This window comes from Nothobranchius furzeri, chromosome 11, assembly GCF_043380555.1.
Source record: "Nothobranchius furzeri strain GRZ-AD chromosome 11, NfurGRZ-RIMD1, whole genome shotgun sequence".
Taxonomy (NCBI): domain Eukaryota; kingdom Metazoa; phylum Chordata; class Actinopteri; order Cyprinodontiformes; family Nothobranchiidae; genus Nothobranchius; species Nothobranchius furzeri.
In genome coordinates, this window is record NC_091751.1 from 47,454,676 (window position 1) to 47,472,884 (window position 18,209).

General features: G+C 42.3%; 1 protein-coding gene across 7 annotated transcripts in view; it reads right to left on the reverse strand.

The window, feature by feature from the left end:
- Nucleotides 1-17,998, reverse strand: part of lpin2 (lipin 2) — a 28,637-nt gene extending 10,639 nt beyond the window's left edge. Inside the window, exons 1-9 of one of the 7 annotated variants that reach the window (XM_070541627.1) lie at nucleotides 17,857-17,998; nucleotides 6,720-6,920; nucleotides 2,462-2,557; nucleotides 1,964-2,307; nucleotides 1,767-1,874; nucleotides 1,549-1,675; nucleotides 1,141-1,474; nucleotides 953-1,052; nucleotides 598-785 (exon numbers count right to left, since the gene is read on the reverse strand). In XM_070541627.1, the coding sequence (XP_070397728.1) occupies nucleotides 598-785; nucleotides 953-1,052; nucleotides 1,141-1,474; nucleotides 1,549-1,675; nucleotides 1,767-1,874; nucleotides 1,964-2,307; nucleotides 2,462-2,557; nucleotides 6,720-6,911 (1,489 nt within the window). In that variant the 5' untranslated portion in view covers nucleotides 6,912-6,920; nucleotides 17,857-17,998. The other 6 variants (XM_054741700.2, XM_015956579.3, XM_070541628.1 and 3 more) reach the window with 6 other exon arrangements.
- Nucleotides 17,999-18,209: the final 211 nt, after the last annotated feature.

An 18,209-nucleotide genomic window follows, 5' to 3' on the forward strand; every position in this document is an offset into this window, starting at 1 on the left:
ACTTTTACAAACACGGCAGCTCCACAGGTGTTTTATAGAAAAAAGTTACTCTGCTGCAGACAGTCATGTGCCATGCTATACCTGTCGCTGAAAATCGCTGCACACCGAGTAAACAAGTTAAAATATGAGCAATAAGGCTACTTTTACATTTATTTATAATTTTAACATGTTTCCTATTAATGTACTTCCTAAACAAGTGATGTTTATGACAAATAAACTAAAGAAATGACAAATACAGAAAGAAATGCATTCATGATTAAACATAAATTAAAGGACAACTCTAGTGTGTTCTCCTTTTTTCTTAATGCATTTCTCAAGTATAGGAACGGGACCCAGCAGATTCTTAAAATCAAATGACTCGGAGTTGGAAGCAAAATTAACGTGATCGGAACATCCCTCGATAGTATCATCACAATATAAGACTTTACAACACAAAAAAGGTTGAATAAATTAAAACCCAACAGTTTGAGACTTTATGACACTTAAAGAAGATATAAAGAAAATGGGTGTTTGAACAAGAGCCTCCACGGATGATAAATGGGTCACATAAGTAGCTTCATTCAATAAAAAATGCCTTTTAGGCTGACTTTTATGTACCTTTGGATATTTCTGCATTTTCTGTGAGACCTCCACACAGAGAAAGAGTGACATCAGGGAGGTCACTGGCTGAGTCAGACAGACATTCTGTCCCGCTGTCCGCTGCTGCGCTGCCCACAGACTGAGGAGACTGTGAGCCAGAGTGGATCTCAGAGTCCACCCAGTGTTTCGTCGTTGCCTCAGACTCACTGGAACAGGAAAAACAAGAAAAACGTGTCATTTTTATTTTTATTTGATACACTAATTAGTGATTTTAGAGGAGGATCCATTTCTACCTAATAGTTCCATTTTAAAGTACAGCTTCTTTTTAATCTGAAATGGGTCAGGTATTTCAGTGCTCTGCGTAAAAACAAACCTCTTAGGAAAATATCTAGCAGCTACATCAGGTTCAAGTACATTCAGGTCATCTAAGTAGATGTCCTCAGGGCCCTGATGCTGACTCCTTTTTGGGACTCCTTTAATTAAAAAAGAAATGTATTTATTTACTATTTAGGCACATTTTAATGAGTTCTAACCACGTCAGCAGCAGTCATCCTGACATACCTTTCTTCTTAGAGGGAGAATCCGTCAGGTGACTATTTGAAGGGGTAGAGGTGTTCACGTTAGATGGAAGAGCATCAAGGGGCTCTGTAGGGGCTATGGGGCTCACAGAGGTTATGGTGCTGACAGATGATAGAGAATTATCAGGAGGTAGGGTGGGGATAGGGCTGCGTGGCTCGGGTTTGACTATGGTACACACTGAGGGAGTGCTATCCTCCTTTTCAGTTTCTCCTTCTTTCTCCATGGCCTCTGAGCTGAGGATGACACGGAAGTGAGTGCTCTCTGATGGGGTGATGGTCACAGTTCTCAGTGGTTCTGGTCTCTCTTTCTTAGTGATCTGGTTAGGGAACAGCAGTGATTATTAGGACTAGCTTACTGAAAAAAACAATGTGGCTAAGAAAATGTGCTCACCCTGGTTGTTTCTGGAAATTCCCCCCATGTCCACTGCATGTGGGACTCAGCTCTGAGCAAACTCTCTGAAGGTCTCATCACCAGTTCAGAGTCACTCTTCGGGGAGAAAGCCTGAGACAAGCCATGACTAAAGGAACACAGAGAAACACAGACAGATATATACATTTCCCTGTGTTGGTTCTTTACCACGGCTGACAGCTCCATGTTCATCTACATACCCATCACCCAACGGCCATTCACCATCAGACAGAGGATAACCTTCGAGGTTAGGTCTGGCTGCGGGTAATTTGGGGTCAATGTCACGAATTGTGGTGACTGAAGGTGATCTAAATCCAGAAACAAAAAAAAATAACAATTAAAAAAAACTTAAATGCATTCATAATCAAAAAGAAACTGAAACAGCAACTGAAATTACCTTGAGACGTGCGCAACAGCTTCTTCGTCTGAGCTCAAGTCCATCTCAAAGATCTCGTCGTTCTGTCCATTACTGGAGATAGCAGCAGCTGTAGCAGCAATATTACTGGAAGTAACCGACATCGGTGGGGTTGGCTCTTCCCTGCGAGGGTCTCCTTTGTGCTTTTTCCTTCGTCTTTTCTTCTTTTTTGTTGCTGTATTACTGGGAGCTGGAGGCTCAGGTGGGTCCTCAGGGTCAGCAGGGTCATCGTTTAGATCTTTGGATGTCCTTTGCTCCACCTCTGAGATCCAGAACAAATGACTTTCTGTAGGAATTGGGGAGGTGGCCAGATGGGCAGGGACAATCTGCTAAAACAAAAAGGGAGGGACATAAAAAATGAAAGCATGGTTAAGCAGGAGCCAACGTTTGTCTCTAACACCAACACTCCTATAGTCCTTAAGCAAATTTAAATATGGTTATTGTTAAAATGGAGGTTTCATCTGTAGTTGTTATGCTTACGTTCAGTTCTTCAGCTTCCTGGACAAAAAAGGCCTCTCCATTGTCACCAAGCTTCATGTGTAGTTCTACAGGCTCTCCGTTCACTTCAATGTCAATCTGAAGAATTAGCACAGATTCTTAATCTCAGTTTACATAGAAACAAATATGATCAAGCCTAAACTGCTACATCAGAACAGGGTTGTGAAAATGAGAAAAAGGCAAGGTGAAAAAGATTAAAGCAGATTATCAATGGTCCAAAGGTTTGAAGCCACAAATTCATGCTCTCTCTTATTTCTGCAAATTTCTGACAAAAACTAAGATCAACAATAATTTACTCACTACAGAGACCTTCTCAGTGACTTGTGGTAGAGTGTCTGCCCTGAGGAGATCAGGGTTCAAATCAGGTCATACCAGACTAACAATGGGACCCAATGCCTCCCTGCTTTACACTCCGCTTTAAGGGGTTGGATTGGGGGTTAAACCACCAAATGGTTCCCGAGCGCGGCTGCAGTTCACCGCTCCCCCAGGGGACGGGTCAAATGTGGAGATGAATTTCACCAGTGTGTGATGACTAATGGGACTTTAATATAAATTAAACCTCATATTTTGTTGTTTTATTGGACGACTAAATCCATGCTTAAAATGAAATCTTTTGTAGCCCCCCGATCTGACAGAAGCTTAATCCTAATCAGCATTTGAATCTTCTGAAGTTCCATTTCGTACAGCTAGAAACTAAACAAGGCCTCTCAAATCTGCCAGGCAAACCCAGAGGACTGGACTCCATTCAGAAACTCGACACCACAGAGAAACAAAGGAGAGGCTACTATCTGGTCCACAATACAGAAAAGGCTGTCTTTGAATCACAATTGCTTTGCAATTCAAGTCAATGATATTAAATGATAAATGACCCGCACTTGTATAGCGCCTCTCAGAGTAAGGACTCCAAAGCGCTTTACACTACAGTGTATCATTCATCCATTCACACACTGGTGGGGATGAGCTATGACTTAGCCACAGCTGCCCTGGGGCGCACTGACAGAGGTGAGGCTGCCAAGCACAGGCGCCACCGGTCCCTCCGACCACCACCAGCAGGCAAGGCAGGTTAAGTGTCTTGCCCAAGGACACAACAGCAGCATTCTCTGTCCGGAGCCGGGATTGAACCTGCAACCTTCCGATTACAGGAGAACCCACTTAACCTGTTGAGCTACTGCTGCCCCATTTAGTCCCCAGTAACCACAAGAATAATCTGGTTTTACCCGGTCGTATGATTTATGCCATATTTTCTGCTTGTTCTACTTTGCTGTAGGTCCAGTTTCTCTGGAGAATAAAAGCCTGGCCCCGGTTTCACACTGAAAGCATCGGCAGCGCGGAACGACAGAGGAACGTCACTGCTTCAAATAGAATCCATTATAGTCTAAGGAGAGTTTCAAACCAGCAGCAATGCGGCAATTTCCAGGCGTATCACAGAAGCGGCCCGCAGCACTACTAAAGATAGGATCGGGTTGCATTTTTGCCACGCACCCCTTCTGGGATGGGTCAATTTCACAACATAGGGCTAGACAGGAAATCACACGCGGTTTCAGTGTAAAATCAGTGGTGAATTTCAAAATAAAAGTACTGCAGCCATGCAATTTCATATATATGATGCTTAAGTGAGACCCAATGGCTCATTCCCTCACAGCATTGTTCCAGAAGTGCAGCGGTGTGTTTTCATGGATTTAATCCTGGCAGTGGAGGGGAACAACATCATATATGACATCAAACAGCAAAATCAAACATGATTTCTTTCTTTTTCGTTTAATGGTGGATTGCAAAAACAAACAGAGAAGTATCGAGGGACATTGTGATCTCGTGAGTCCAGCGAAGAGCAGTGAGGAAGCCGAGCCACTGCCAAGACTCTCCCGGTGTGAAAAAGACAGCTTTGAAGTTCGTGAGTAAACCGTTCCACTGCCGTTTCGCGCCGCTGATGCTTCCAGTGTGAAACTGGTGCGGGGGCACACCGGAGGTGGAGGCGCAGTTTTGATAACTTTTAAGTACTAATGATCTTAAAATATTCTAATAAATAGCGTACTTACCCACTGTTAATGAATTTCAGTCTCACAAAACACGACGGCAAGTCTGATCACGTCTAAACAATAGTCACTTCCTGCTTTCTGTTCTCAAGTCCTGCGTGATGTTGACTATCGCGCAACTTTCCAAAAAGTACGCAGCGACGTGGCGCATCCTGTGTGACCACTTGACTTCTCAAAATCTCGGACGCAACGCGGCGCGTCCGCCTCCGGTGTGCCCCAGGCTTAAAATGCAACTCCAACCCTTTCAGGAGAGGTATGGGGAACCTGTTTGATGGTGGTGGTTGAGAATGTCAAGGCCTGATTAATGACACAGAACAAATGAGTCCTCTTGACCCATTTGCAGTAAGAGGTCACATTCATTTAAGTGGTTGATTTGCACATTGATGACATGTCTGATTACTGGATTATTTACTACAAGCAATGGGTAGGTGAAAAAAGAAAAGATCTGACATGCAGCCTAGACAAATCTCACCTTTTTTACTTTTGTAATCTACATTAATCCTTGACTAAAATAATGTATTTGTTTACCTCTAAACAAGTTAGAAACCACTTTTTTGTATACTATGGACCGATAACTAGAAATAAGAAGAAGCAGCTCTCAGGTCTGAGGGTTGCTTTTTTGGAGATTGTCAAAACTGCTACAGAACAGCTCGTTTTTTTAGCCTTCTCAGTTTTTTCTCCCTCTTCCCCCACACATTCAAGTTGTAAAGCCGTTTCCATAGAAACAGCTCATTCATCCCTCCCCCCAAGCCAATCAGCATTCTAGGAAGGTGTTAAGACAGTGCGTCAGTGCCCCACAAAACACTGAATGCGTTTACATGCAGCCAGTAACCCTTTTAAAACCCGAATATTCACAATAACCCGGTTCCGCAGGTCCTTGTAAACACCGCCAAAACCCCGGATATGCTCATAACCGGGTTTTTAAAAACCCGGTTACTACACCTGGGGTAACCCTTTTCTATCCCGAATGTTTGGTCGTGTAAACGCATATCGGGATATCCCCATCAAAGCGTGTGTTCTGCGCATGCTCTGTTTGCAAGGTATCTTGGTTTTTTGAGTAGCGAGACGTCTTGTATGCGCCAGAACACCGGAAGTAAACAAATGGTAAAATGGTAAATGGCCTGCATTTAATATAGCGCCTTCTAGAGTCCTGGAACCCCCCCAAGGCGCTTTACAACACAATCAGTGATTCACCCATTCACACACTGGTGGGGATGAGCTACGATGTAGCCACAGCTGCCCTGGGGCGCACTGACAGAGGCGAGGCTGCCGCGCACTGGCGCCACCGGTCCCTCCGACCACCACCAGCAGGCAACGTGGGTTAAGTGTCTTGCCCAAGGACACAACAACAGCGACAGACTGAGCGGGGCTCGAACCCGCAACCTTCCGATTACGGGGCGAGCACTTAACTCCTGTGCTACCGTCGCCCCAACAACAAGTTGGGAGCAACATGGCGAGTCGCGGCACAGCAGCACACTTTTGGAGTGACGAGGAAACCTCTGTCTTCATCGGTCTGGTGAAAAGTATGAACATTATGTCTTTTGTTGATGGACGAAAGTACAGAGACAGCGAAATATGACGCATATTGCGTCTTGACGTAGTACATACGTCCTGACGCTACCCCAACGTCCGCATTTAAATCAGGTTATGCAAGTTAGGGGTAACTCTTTCTATTTATGCTTGTAAACGGGTTATTCTGATCAACTCAGAAACCCGAATACCGACCTTAACCCGATCATAACCCGGATATTGGCTGCATGTAAACGTAGTCACTGTGTACTCCATTTCTGATTCAAGTAAAAGCTTGGAATGTTTTACTAAAGCCAGTTCCTCTCTTCTATACCCAACATGCAGCTCTACTTTTCTGTGCTGGTACTTTGGCATCTAAACTTGGCCCATCCTGCTGTCCCTTCTCAATAATCAGGCCAGACAAGACACCACACAAATGGAATTACCCTCAAGTAAAAAGCGAGGACTAAAAATACTACAACAGTTTCAGAGCCATGATTAAATGGACTGCATCTCTAGGTAATTATATATTCATATAACAAAAACATCTTCTGCAAGTACAGAAAAAAATGTGAGAATCATGACTCATGACTTCTGTCTTCAATAGTTTATAATTACTCATTGAAAAATAACTGAAATCTGCAATCTACTATATATAATCTCAAATAAGCTGATAAAATAGACAAAATTGAACCTACCACTTTTTCTTTGGAGCGTAGCACACCCAGCTTGCCGAAACGCACGTGGAACGGGGAGCACTGGTAGGTGCCATCTCTTTGACGGACAACAACAACATCAATACAGCCTGACAAAGTGGCCTGATTGATGCCCTTGTACAGCTCTTTGACGGTAACCAGAACCTGACCCGCCAGCTGGCCCACGTAGTTCATGGTGTCCGTCTGAAAAGAGAAAAGAGCAATTTCTTATCAGAGTAGCTAAGAAAATGGCCACGTCTTGGCCTTCTTTCCCCCCTTAAGCTTCTGTCAGTAATTGTCTTCAACGAGGGTTTCTTTCTGTTTTTAGATTGGTCTTGTGTTTATGCCTTAGGTTCCCTGAAGAAGGTTATCTCCAAACAGACTACCTGAGAGCTGCTGCTGTCTTGTCACAGACCACTGAACCAAATGAGCGATAGAGAAAAGAACAAATGACTGGAGCTAAAGATGAAAAGACCTGATTCAGAGATCACACAGTTTCACTACAACGAAAGCAGCTGACAATCTGTTTACATTATCAACTCTCAGCTACATTATCAACTCTCAGCTAACTACATCAAAAAGAACAATAAGCCATATTCCCTTGGCTCATTTAACTAAAGATACGTTCAAACATTTTCTTAAAACAAAATTAGGCCTTTTAGATGATTTAAGCAGCTCCCCATTGCTAATAATAAAAAAATAAACAACCATCTACAGAATCACTGAAGTAAATATTGTGAAGTCATTGGATCACATTGAACAAAACCTCAAGCAACCTTTAACTTCACAAACAAGATTCTGGCTTGTTGGGGTCAGGGTCGAACTCAGCAGGGTCAGTAAACACATTCTACAGCTGACTTCATCGCACTTATGTAACCTGAATCGCTCCTATCTCACAATGACCTTTTGTTCAGAACCCATCATGAGAGCACAAACGGGACTCATGATGGGGGTGAAGAGATTAGTACATTTGTTCACAGTTGGCATAATCAAATACAGAAAACTGGCATGATATTATCTCCCCAACAGTTAAGCTGATGAATAGAAAAGTTATTTACCCATTTCACAGGCAATAAAAATTTATTATTTTTTTAAATGATAAAGACAACCAGACCTCCACAAACAGTTTGTAGTGCAAAAAGGAAAGATTGGACAGGTGGACTGTGGTTCTGCACCAAAGTTTAGACATGTTATATTTCCTCAGACAGGAAAGATCTAAGCTAGGGGTTGGCAACCTGTTTCCATCAAAGAGCCATTATTACCCGTTTCCCACAGTAAAGAAAACACTGGGAGCCACAGCAGAGAGCTGCTTTAACCAATCACAACAGGTGATGGCAGCCAATACCGGTTGCTCGTGTACGTCAAAGTTATCTTTCAACAGAAGACAATCAATAAAATGATTTGTATAAAATGAATCCAGAAGTTGTAGCCCGTCTCTGTCACAAAATTATTATATTTTTCATCTTGTTAGTGGTTTTACTGAGCAGGTGCCACTTTTGTCAGACGTTTCTTTTTAAAACATGTTTAAACTGTTCAGAATACAAATCCAGGCTCTGTCTTGTTTCATTCTTGTAATTAAACTTTGTAGGTGGGGAAGGTAAGAAAAGGATCCGATCAATGTGTTTTTTCCCTCATTTACAGTGACGGTTATAACGGCACAGTGCGCCTGGCTCTGGTGTTAATCGAGTTTAATTTTATCTCTTTGCAACAATTTTCACAAGAAAACAAAACAGTTAAAAGCAGGGCTTGTGTTGAAAGCAGGGTCCGAAATTAACACTCGCCACTCGCCAAATGCGAGTAAATTGCTCCATTTGGCGAGTAAATTTTTGAGCTCTACCTGTCACCTGGCGAGTAAATGTTTGCACCAAATTAGTTATGTTTATCAGTCATCTTCCATGGATGTCTGATGCTCCTCCCGCCTGCATGCAACGTACACAAACGTACGTGAAACGTGAACGCCGCATCCAACGTCATTTCCACCTATCCCATTCAATTTACCAAGTTAGCAGTTAGCTTCGTGTTAAAACTAGCGGTGAAATGTGGTGGTTTTTAACTGGAGTCAGCCAGCCTTCCAAAGGAAAACTCGTCGAACTGGAAGAAAAACCACCAGGACCAGTGGCAACCAGAAGATTTTGTGAAAAGAGGCGAACTGGAGACGGCGGAGTCGTGAGACAATGCCTGCATTATGATGGCCACGTAGCGTTGCTGCCTTTCACAGACAACTGTCCCTCGGCATTCTTCAAATATCCAAAAGATGCCCGTACTTCCAACTTTGTCTTCTTTGAGGGATAACAAATGTCCCAAGTGCTGCCGTCTCCTCCTGCCATTATTTCAGCTTTAGCTTAAAGAAAGTTTTGGTCGTAAACAACAAAGTGCGCATGTGCCGCCGGCAACTTCCAACAGATGATACGGTGGCTGGTAAGGGTCACCGCGCCTACACCGCAGCCACGGTAATCCACCGAGATATTTTTTTTAAACAAGACGGTTATTATTATTGTGAACTTTTTTACCGGGGTTTACCGCTACACCGGTTACCGTGACAACCCTAATCCTGACACACTTTCAGATATTCTCATGCTGCAGCTGTGTTCTCCAGAGATCAAGGACTATGACCCAAATGAGGCTGTAATGCTTTGGCACAAAGACGGTGTCAGAAGCATGGACAGAGAAAACAAGGAGTCTGACTAGATTTCAATGAAAGAGTTCATAAAAACATCTCTAAAAATAAATAAATAAATAGTAAAAATGACAAAAGAGTTGTTTTCCTTATTAATTGATGTTTTAATTATTTTGTCACTCTGTTTGGAATCAACATAATATAGAATTACATGCTTTAGGTAGATCTAAATCATTTAGAATTTTGGCCGGTAAAAAATATGCTTGGCCGGTAGATTTTCATCATCTACCGGCCAACTTGGCCGGTGAGTAAAAAATTTAATTTCGGACCCTGGTTGAAAGGATAGTTCCCGTATTTGACTTTTTATTTTGACGGAGAAAGAATAGAAAGAAATACCCCGACGCATGCAGACGAACTGACATTTTATTTGTTACGCACATCACAGATGTAGCTAAATCACTCAAGAAATGATTCCCATCTGAACATCTGAGCTGGACACCGCTCAGCGCAGCTCGCTGTCAGCGCATATGTAAGGTGCACAGTGAGCTGAAGATGTGGAGAGGGGCTTGGAGCGTGTTGCAGAACCAGAGCGCATGCGGGAAGATTCATCCCACTGAAGCGAGTGTTTTCCAAACCCTGTGTCTCAGAGAGACTTGTCACTTAGAAAATGCTCCCTGATAATGAAACATTGGCTGAATAGCGCTTGTTCCTATCTCCAATGTGGGGATGCATCCAGGAGCCTGTCTGAGAAGCCCAGAATCTCATAGACTCTCCAGCTCAGAAAGCGCCTGATTACGCACAAGCGTGACCCGTCAACCCTGTCTCACAGTAAGACTGGGTTGGACCTATTCAGGTTTACGCAGACAATCTTTACATTTAGAATTGGCATACAGATGTAAAATTAATGCAGTAAAATATAAAGCTTTTAATTTAAATTTCCATTCTTTATTTTACAAGCACAGAGAGCCGCATGATGCCGGGGACACAGCGTCCGCCAAAGCGACGCGAAATTGGGACCGCCTTCATTCGGCGCCCTTGTTATCCTATTCTATAGACCACATGGGCCGCCGAAGCGCCGCGCACCGGCACTCCGGCCCACTCATTTTGGCGTCTGCTCTATTTTTTTTCGCAAGCCGCGGGTGAACCGCATCAATTCTGGCAGGAAGTCAAACCTAGACATAAGAGGCAGGCCGGTAAACTGAACAAAAAAAAAGCATTTCAAAATAAAACTCCGCGATAGTCAAATGTCTTCGTAAACAGACACTGCATAAAAACCACACGAACACACACACACACACACACACACACAGCGAACTTGTGTGTGTGTGTGAGACCACATGAAGGGGGTGTGGTTTTGGGTGTCTTTCAACCAGAGCAAACAGGACAGAGAAGCAGAAAGTCGTAGGCCAGCTATTAACAACTGATTCACACCATAGGTTCACACCATCAACATACATATATGGACAATGGGTTTCATAGACTCCAATAATAAGTTTTTGTACTAAAATGGGAGGTGGCCACCACCGCCATTTTGACCGTGTCACAGGTTCCGTCAAGCCCAGACAATTCCATAAAAGGGAAGAGAGGTGGAGCTGAGAGTGGGGCTTTAAGGCTGGGATCAACTGACGACACCCGGTCGAACTAGCTACAAGCTAACCTGAAGCTAACCCAAAGCTAATGTGGAGGTGGGAGCTAAGCTAATGGAGGTAGCAACCTAGCTACAACCGGAGTTAACTGCACAACACCAGAGCTTCTGAGTCAGAGATACGCCAGGCTGACCGCTGGGTAAAACCGGGTGGAACATAGAGGTCTCCGAGACCTCCACAAGCCGGCAGCCGCACAGCAGACAAGCGCTGCAGCAATCTGAGATGCGCAGAGCTGCCGCTGGGGAGAACCAGGTGGAAAGGTTTCCATCCCAGAGCTCCACAAGCCGTCAGCCCGTGCAGCACACCGAAGCCGCAATCAGACAAAGATGCGCCGGGCTGCGGGGAGGGGAGAAATGGGTGGAAAACATCGGTCCCCGAGAGCTCCACAAGCCGATAGTAGGAACCCAGCTCCACCAACATGTTATATTTCAACCCATTTTCTAAAGTGCAGCATTATGTTAAATGCACTGGGTTTTACCCTATTATATTTAAATTTCATGGTTAAACAGTACATGTTAAAATCTAAGCTCAGCTCGGCAGTGACCTAAAATACATAAATATAATTTTACTTACTGAAAAAAAATGAAGTGGAGACTCCTTGGACGCTCTATTAGTGCAATTAATGCCACAGCAAGTAATTTTGTCCAACAATTGCACAAAAAATATCCAAAAAAGAATACACAAGCAGAGACTCAAAATCCCGAAACAGTTTCCAAGCCAGACCGAGGCTCTACTGAGGCCTTTCCACGGAGCTAGCTCTGTGGTCACGTGGGTCTGAGGCTCATTATACAGAATTTTAGGCTTTTAATACACTTAACAGAAGAGTGAGAAAAAAATTCACCCCCCTCAGAGTTGTCATGAGTGCAAACTAGATCATTTAAACAAAAAACATGTTTTGGTACCAGGCTGTAAACATGTTAATTTCTGCTGTGAAATTGGTATTTTAACATGGGAGTCCATGAGGATTTGCTCGCTTCTGACACCAGCCCCCAGCAGATGAGGGGGGAACTGCAATTTTTGGTACTTCCGGGTTGAGACCAATTTTAGAGCCGCATTGTGGGGGCTTGGTTCACACACACACACACACACACACACACACACACACACACGTACAAACCCACACACACACAAACAGCAAGGGGGAGGAGGGTGTCGAGGAAAAGAGCAGAGAAAAGGTGGAAAGGAAATGGAGGACACCAAGTCTTTTAAAGAAACTACGAGGCGCGCCTCGACCGGAGCGGAGAAACAAGCATCTGGACTGAACTGAGGAGCAGCGGCCGAATTTCGTGAGCGCTTCGCCTCCCGGCGCTTCAGCGGCCGGTGTGTCCCCGGCGTCAGATGGATGGAAGCGCCGCATGCGGCTCCAGAGCCGCGGGTTGCCGACCCCGATCTAAGTGTTGTTCTAAAATGTGGTGCAAGGAAAAAGCTCTCAGATGTAGCTACCCACCAATAGGAATGGGCGATATGGACAAAAACTTATATCTCGATATTTTTAGCTGAATTCGGATATATGATATATATCTTGATATTTTTCCTCCAGTAAAATATTCACAAGTTAACTCACTTCAAGCTGTCTTGAGAAATTAGATACATAAATCAGTAGATGAAATGCATAAAAATGTTTTGATTGTTGGCCACTCCGGCTTTCCACAGTTGTTTCCTCATTGGGGAGAGAGAGATTCGACTCATCTCTTCGCACAAGCAGGATGGAAAAACAGAACTCTGTTGGCATTGAACGTCCCCAAATAATTAAAAACCATGACACCAAATGCAAAGTTTAGAGCAGCACATTTACCCAGAGGCTCTCAGATTGAGCAAACTTGTGAGAATACACGTAATAGCCGCTTAGAGACGGAGCAACATGTCACTAGCATAGCGGCTAATCGCTAGCATAGCAGTTTGACCAGTTATAGCGATTTAAAGATAAAAAGTCATCTTATATCTTGTTTTAAAATTATACAACAAAATAACAAATCATCAATATTAGAAACAATAAAAGGCTTGAACTACTTCAGTTGTGTATAATGAATCTAATATATATGAAAGTCTAATGTTTATCAGTACATTACAGAAAATGATTAACTTTATCACAATATGCTAATTTTTTTAGAAGGACCTGTATGTATGGGATGTATGAGTAGAGCAGCTCAGAAAGATTAGATGGGGCCAAATTCTTAAAGGCTTTGTAGACAAACATTAGAACCTTAAACTGAACCTGGTAGATAACAGGGAGCCAGTGTAGGTCAGCCAGATTCTTAGATTCGTCCATTTGTCATACTTCCAACAGATCCATTAAAAAAGTGATAGCAATACTACTACATACTTTGGCATAGCTGGAATGCCCAAAATGTATTTATTGAAGCTTAAAAAAGCATAATTCGCTAATTCTATGTGTATATACATGCACTTTTGTTATTTTTCTTCAAATTATTGTTTTAAGCGTTTATGCTGCTATGACAAGTGAATTTCCCCACTGTGGGATCAATAAAGTCTATTGTATTTTAATTCCAGTGAGATTAGGTAAAAAAAATAAATTAATTAAAAAAAAGTAAAAGTACCAATACAAGAAATAAACAAACCTGGTAAACTAAGCCATAACTGGACAGCATTTGACTTTCACCATCTGGAAAGCCAATTTGTTGACTCACCAGTGACCAAGAAGACTTCAAAGAAGAAGATTCATCTTGTTCACTGCTATCTGTGTTGTCCTCTGTGTTGCTTCCAAGAAGGTCCCAATTCCCCCAGGATCTCTGCCTCTTCATCACAGCAAGTGGAGAACTGGGCCTTACTTTAACCCCTTAGGTCCCTCTTTTGGGACCGATGATTACTGCTCTTGGATTTTGTTCAGAACATTTTCCTGCCGTGTGGATTCAAATTTCAAACTCACCTAATCACAGTGGAATAACCGTCCCAGGGGGTACATTCAGTTATCATATCTGGAACGAACGGTGATTGTGAAACAGTCATAAACTTTGCCATCCTTCTTCTGAGTTTCTCTTTTCAGATGTGAACGTGTGCTCATCCAGTCAGCTGACAGAGCACAACAATGTCAGCCAATGGGAAGACACCTTTGCAGTGGCAGTGCATTGCTGATAAGGGAAAGCTATTTCCTCTGAAGAGCTTTGCAGTGTTTTTTCTTGATAAGACCAAAAGCTTTAGTTACAAAAAAAATATGCGGCACCATGGCATTCTTGTACATTTAGTCTAATATATATTACAATCTTATGTGCTTGTTATTGTGTGAGAACTATCAAATGGAGGAGGTGAAAAGAGGTGGAGGGAGGTTAATGACACTAAACTGCTGAAGTCAGCCTATGGGGTGTTTACTGTACTGGACTTGTTTTCTGTTACTTATTACCAACGAACTCCCGTCATCCTGAGCATGTGATTACAAAACAGTATGGAAACTAGATAAGCCAAAAGCATGATCTCCATAAGGATTAGAAGAGATCTTAAATCATTATAGGTTGACTAAACAAACAAATTCAACTCCACTAGTTAGCCGATGACTTGGGTAAACTTATGAAATTGCAGACCAACAGCAGCAATGCTGAAATATGTTATTGCCACCCAAACATTCTTCTTATTCTGGCCCCCGGTCTCCCTCTGACTGTTTTAGACTCTTGATGGCCTAAGTAAAAACATAATGCATGAGGCTTTTCCAGAAAGGGCCTGAGCCCTGCTGTCCCATCTGCTCAGTCTTGTGTAAACACAACCAAAGAAAGCACCCCGAGATGAAAACTGCGGCTTGTTTTCCCCATGTTAAATCATTTTGGATTGTAACAGACACTGCACACCAAGCAGACAAATTCTTTCCATTTAGAAAGAAAATGGGACAAGAAAGAAGAGTTCCCCTGCCTAAAAACTGTACTCACACAGGCATGAATGAGCCAACTATTTAACAGTCAACACAAGGACATTTAACAACTAAACATGAATGAATTACATTAATAAATTAAGACAGTCCTCGTGTATTATGAGCTTTATACAACTGTATTTGAGGTTATCTAAAACACAGCTGCTTCAATTGACTCTGTAACAAAAGAATCAGTATGTGTCTGAGGTGAAAACAAGACCACCCCAGGTTCATATTACACTACATCTAGAAGTAGGTTACAAAAAAAAAAAAAAACTGTCAGCTCATTATGTGGGTAACACAAACCTCAATAACCTCAGACACAGTGTTGGCTTGCATTTTGTTTTTCCATATTGTGGGGCGCTAAATAAAACCTTGACTGTTCATCAGTAAGGCAATTTAACTTCAAAACTCTAAGGTCCAATTCACAAAGTAGTACAACACTAACCTCATTTGAGTTTATTAAAATCTAAAAGGAAATATCTAACAGTGTTATTAAAATATGTACATCTCACCTGTCTCAAACCAAAGCAGCATAAAATGCTGCACATTAGGGCTGAAACGATCCCTCGAGTACCTCGAATAATTCGAGTACAAAAAATCCTCGAGTAAAATTCTCTGCCTCGAAGCTTCGTTTAATTCATGTTTAATTAATTCATGGCTTTGCAATCGCCCATTGTCATGTTTCACCCGGACCGAAATAAGTGACGCAAATACACACTGCACTGAATGCACACGCGAGTAGCGAACGCAACTTAACTTTCTCTTAAGCCATGGCGGACAATGTGGACCCCGGTGGAGTGCGAAAAAGACACAAAATGTCAACGGTGTGGGACCATTTTTCATGTCGTGAGGCGGAAAACGTACTCCAGTGTAAATACTGTAAAATGGATTTAGCCTACCACAACACCACATCCTCGATGCTGCAACCTGACCAGGAAACATCCACATGTAAACGTCACTTCTGCAAGCGGACTCGGAGCCTCTACAAGATAATGCATTTTAGCCTGTATTTCTATATATTCTGCAGACACTGTGCGACTTTTTCATTTGTAGCACTCAGTTTCAGCTCACACCGTACGTCTGGTAGCAACACGTCGGACTTAAAATGTGCTAAAAATAGCAGTTTTTACACAACACGTCAGACTTTTTACTGTGTTGTTATTGATGTCCGTTGTCCCTCAGGATTGCTGCAGGAGGACACAGGTATTTATGAGTGTGACAGAGGAAAACGAAAGAAAGTACATAAATGTTTTGTGATCAGTGTAATTTGACATAACCACGGCAAACATGCTTTCGACAATCCTTGTTAGTGTGAGACAAAAAAAAAGTGTAGAAATTAAAACGAACGTGTGTTAATAGGGAAACAGCTGGCGAGCCATGTTTGCACATGCGCCGTGAGCGGTTCTGGCACTGTTTGGGCCGCAGCCGCTCGCATTTGTTTATTGTGAAGTAAAGTCGAAGTGCTGAAGTTTTGAAAAGTAATTTTGAATAAAACTTGAATAACTGGCAATTGCGTGCTCATTTCAAGAGGTCTTTCATATTTTATAACATGCTATTTGATTTAATGGTTTAAAAACGCAAAAGAGTAATTTATTAGAGTACTCAATTAATCGATAAAAGATTCAATAGAGTACTCGATTACAAAAATATTCGATAGCTGCAGCCCTACTGCACATTGTGTTGCTCACTTTACATATCTAAACCCACCGAGTTATTGTTGACAGCACTACTCCAGGAAGCTCAATGATTGACAAGAAAAGTAACCAAGGGCAGAAGCAGTGACCCCCTAAATCTGCCTCATCGTTTGTTATTCAAGAAGCAGAGTTTCATACAACAGATCAGTGTTTATCTTGCTCCACAAGGCACATGTGCACATTTTAGACATTTCTCTCTTTGAACACATCTGTTTACCGTACTTCTGCAGAACCTGGTGGCAAGTTTATAAGTTAATTCATTCTTTTCAATGAAGTGTGCTTATAGAAAAAGTGTTGATGATATGCCTGTCAACCACAGCCAATGTTTACTGATGTGTATATAAAACCAAAAAGTTTGTTGAGGTAGCAAAAAAGAACAGAAAGTGTTCCAATCTTGCTCAAGCGATTCCCCGTCATGTGATTATATTCAGAGTTTAACAAAACAGTTGACTTTGTATTCAGCAGAAACTTGTCATACAAAACATAAAAACTGCAAATGCAAAATCACAAACTTCAGACTGGGTAAATTAAGTAGTTTATTTCTAAAACTGTTTGAAAAATGCTGAATCTGAGTCTTGGGTTTCAATCTAAGCATTAAGATTGCAATTAAAAAAAGGTTAACTTGGTGTAAATGCAGCCTATTATGATTTAGTCAAAGATTAAGCCAACAGTCCCATTATTGTGCAGGTGTTGTGTTTGCTAAGCTGTTAGCTCTGCCTACAAGCCTCGACATCTTTGCTTTAAGATGTTTAATCAGACATAAACAACACTATTGTATCTAATATGTTCTAATGTGTAACTTAGCTAATATAGCGAGAAACTTCAGAAATCACAGCTAAAAATAAAGTCACATTTAAAAAATAACGTCTCTGGTTCAAAACCCTAGATGGGGAAGCTACTGAAATAACTTTAAAGAGAAAATGAAAACTAGTGTCGTGTCTGTCTAAAACTGCTGCAGTGTTAGTTTTTATTTCGGGTCATAAAATAAAAAACCGTTAACCTGAGTGGGAACAAAATGAATGGAGCCGAAGCTCAGTTAGCACTCTGCCAGTCTAACCACCAGCTAGCTTATGTAATCGCTCCTGACGTTCCCGTTAACGATTAAACGGTTTAGCACACTCACTCGGCAGCTGGTGTCGGTGAAAACTCGTTACGTTCATTTTGACATCGCCAAAAATGAGTATCCAACCCGCTTTTATTATGTCCCCCATTCAAATAATTCCACTGGGGCTAAAATAAATGTTAGCATGCTAGCTAACGTTAGCTGCAGGTAAATGCAGTGATAGTCATTAACAGACAGCTGCACTCAAATGTATCTACTTACTGTTCGGTTACTTCAGCAGAAAGGTGCTTAAAGTGAAGGATGTTAATCTTCAACGACTCCCCATAATTCAGCCAGCGGAACACCTCTGAAGCCTCTTGACGTGTCCCTTGTTGGACCACCGTGATCGACTGGTGTGAAGCTGGCTGTAGCTAAAGCGAACGGGACAGTGACCCACAGAGGCGACGCACGGCACGCGCTCAGCTGGTGGGACGTTCGGTGGCTCCGTTCATCCTACAGACTTATCTACATTTACAATAGATTCCTTTCATTTAGACGCACGTTGTTCATTTTTCTCTCCAATATTAGCCAAGACTAGTGATGGGAATTCCGGCTCTTTTAAGAGAGCCGGTTCT